This window comes from Austrofundulus limnaeus, unplaced genomic scaffold (assembly GCF_001266775.1).
Source record: "Austrofundulus limnaeus strain Quisiro unplaced genomic scaffold, Austrofundulus_limnaeus-1.0 Scaffold440, whole genome shotgun sequence".
Lineage (NCBI taxonomy): Eukaryota > Metazoa > Chordata > Actinopteri > Cyprinodontiformes > Rivulidae > Austrofundulus > Austrofundulus limnaeus.
In genome coordinates this window covers 337587-340272 of record NW_013952842.1, presented here as the reverse complement: position 1 = coordinate 340272, position 2686 = coordinate 337587, and the positions used below count along the sequence as shown (strand labels likewise).

At 45.3% G+C, this 2686-nt stretch overlaps 1 protein-coding gene across 2 annotated transcripts in view; it reads left to right on the top strand.

Moving 5' to 3' along the window:
* The window catches only part of LOC106529386 (nudC domain-containing protein 1), a gene marked incomplete in the record, with an annotated part of 15365 nt that extends 12679 nt beyond the window's left edge, over positions 1-2686 (top strand). For both annotated transcript variants that reach the window (XM_014024800.1, XM_014024799.1), the window contains 2 exon segments: positions 2037-2196; positions 2309-2686. In XM_014024800.1, the coding sequence (XP_013880254.1) occupies positions 2037-2196; positions 2309-2595 (447 nt within the window).

The window sequence follows — 2686 nt, the reverse complement described above, 5'->3', positions numbered from 1 at the left end:
GTGATGATGATGTTGGTAATGATGTTGATGATGGTAGTGATGATGATGTTGGTAATGATGTTGATGATGGTAGTGATGATGATGATGGTAATGATGATGATGATGGTAGTGATGATGATGATGATGGTGGTGGTGGTGATGATGATGATGATGGTAGTGATAATGATGGTGATGAGGAGGATGAAGATGATGATGATAATTGTAGTGGTGGTGATGATGGTAGAGATTATGATGATGATGATGGTAGTGATGATGATGATGGTAGTGATGATGATAGTGATGAGGATGAAGATGATGATGATAATGGTAGTGATGGTGATGATGGTAGAGATTATGATGATGATGATGATGGTAGTGATGATGATAGTGATGAGGATGAAGATGATGATGATAATGGTAGTGATGGTGATGATGGTAGAGATTATGATGATGATGATGATGGTAGTGATGATGATGATGGTAGTGATGATGATAGTGATGAGGATGAAGATGATGATGATAATGGTAGTGATGGTGATGATGGTAGAGATTATGATGATGATGATGATGATGGTAGTGATGATGATGATGGTAGTGATGATGATAGTGATGAGGATGAAGATGATGATGATAATGGTAGTGTTGGTGATGATGATGAGGATGATGATGATGAGGGTTTATCTTCATCCAGGTGTCTCTGCTCTCAGTTCAGTCTGTTTTTACAGAATCTGAAATCCTTTGATGTAAAGAAAAAAAAAATCACTAAAAGCTTTTTTTATCTTTAAGTTGAAGCTGATCATTTCTGAGCTCTGCTTTCATCTGTCGGACCAGAACCAACCAGACCTGACCCTCTGTCCCAGTTCCCTCAGTTTGGATCAGAACTTCCTGGTTTTATATAAAAACCTGTTTTTAAGAATAATTTATTTCCAGGATAATCCAGCTCTGCTGTCACCTGTCAATCAAGACTTTAATCCTGTTTGTAGGATTCAGAACCTTATCGGGTTTGTTTCCTGGAAAGACCCAGGTCCAGGTCCAGGTCCAGGTTTGTGGTTCAGACTAGCTGAAGTGGGGTTATGTGGAAACATTATGAGCAGATAGTATCTTACCTGCTGCAGGAGGAGTTTAATTCTGCTGCTGAACTCCAGTTATAAACCAGCACAAAGAGCGGCAGCAGCTGGCTGTAGCACTGGACTCAGACTCTTCTCAGTAAATTATCATGTTTGTTTTTGTTTTTAAAATAATTGAATGAATCTATGAAAAGATTGTGAGTCTGTTTGGAACATGTGCTGGTTCTGGGTTCAGCAGAACCTTCAGATCTGATGGATCAGCGAGCAGAAGATGATTCAACCTTCATGTTTGGAAGCAGAAACTTCAGCTGAATGTCAGAAAGCTTTATGGTTTGAATAAATTCAGATTTTTCTGATTCAGGATGAAGAGATGAGTCTTTCCTCTCCATCACTCAGATCTGCTCATTTCCTGTCAGGTTCAGATTAAACAGTTTAATCTGCTTTTACACAAGTTCATAAAGTCTGAAAGTGACRGAGAGCTGGCAGTGTTTATCCAGCTAGAACTGTTCAGATCTCACAGGTTTGATATCCAGACTGTGTTTGAACAAAGTGATGTTGGAGGAAGATAGCTGAATTTATTCCACCTGGACTTCCAGGAACTGATATGAGACCAGGAGGTGTAGAAAGTAAACACAAGTCTGATAATAAACCAACAAACTGCCCTGTTTGACGTCACAAACACAAGCTGCCACGTCCTTCAGCTACCTTCAGCTGCACCACCTGGCCTAAAAACACCTGTCAGCTGGTTAAAGGCCAGAAACCAGTCCTGGACCCAGACTACTGACAGAAAACCAGTCCTGGATCCAGACTACTGACACTAAACCAGTCCTGGACCCAGACTACTGACAGTAAAAGGGTTTCTGGGTTGACCTGTTGTTTTTTTGTTGGTTCAGAGACCTAGTCCAGGTTCCTGGTCTCCTGCCCTGGTTGTGGTTCTGCTGTGTGTTTGTCACAGATCCAGTACTCATCCGGTTCTCTCTGGTTCCTCAGGTGAACCTTGGCAGCCATCAGTACCTGTTCACGGTCCAGGTGGACCCATCTGAGATGCCGTGTCTTTGTCTCCGTCACGATGTGGATGCCCTGCTGTGGCAGCCCCGCCCGGACCGGCCCGAGGACCTGTGGGAACACGTGGCCACCTTCAACGCTTTGGGTACCTCTGAGTCCACCACACTTTCAGGCTCACAGACCTGTCGGGTTCTGTTGGATCACCAACAGGAAGTGATCGAGGATTAAGACCCTCCCCCTTAATGTCCCCCTCACAGGTTACGTCCAGGCGTCCAAGCGAGACAAGAAGTTTGCCACCTGCGCTCCCAACTTCTCCTACGCGGCGCTGTGCGAGTGTCTCCGCCGCACCTTCATCTACTGCCAGCCATCCCCCGTGGACACGGTCCTCGTCAACAGGAAGCAGGCGCGTCAGGTGGGACAGGTGGCCAAGCAACAGGTGGCCAGCCTGGACTCGGACAAGTCCATCCTGGGCTTCAGAGCGTCCAACGAGAGGCTGTTCGTCCTGACGTCCACTCACCTGTTTGTCCTGAAGGTCAATAATTAGACCTGAGACACTCCGGGGTCCTGGGTCAGAGAATCTGAGCCAATCAGATCGTCTCGTTTCCTGGGTCAGAGAAGCAGAGCCAATCAGATCG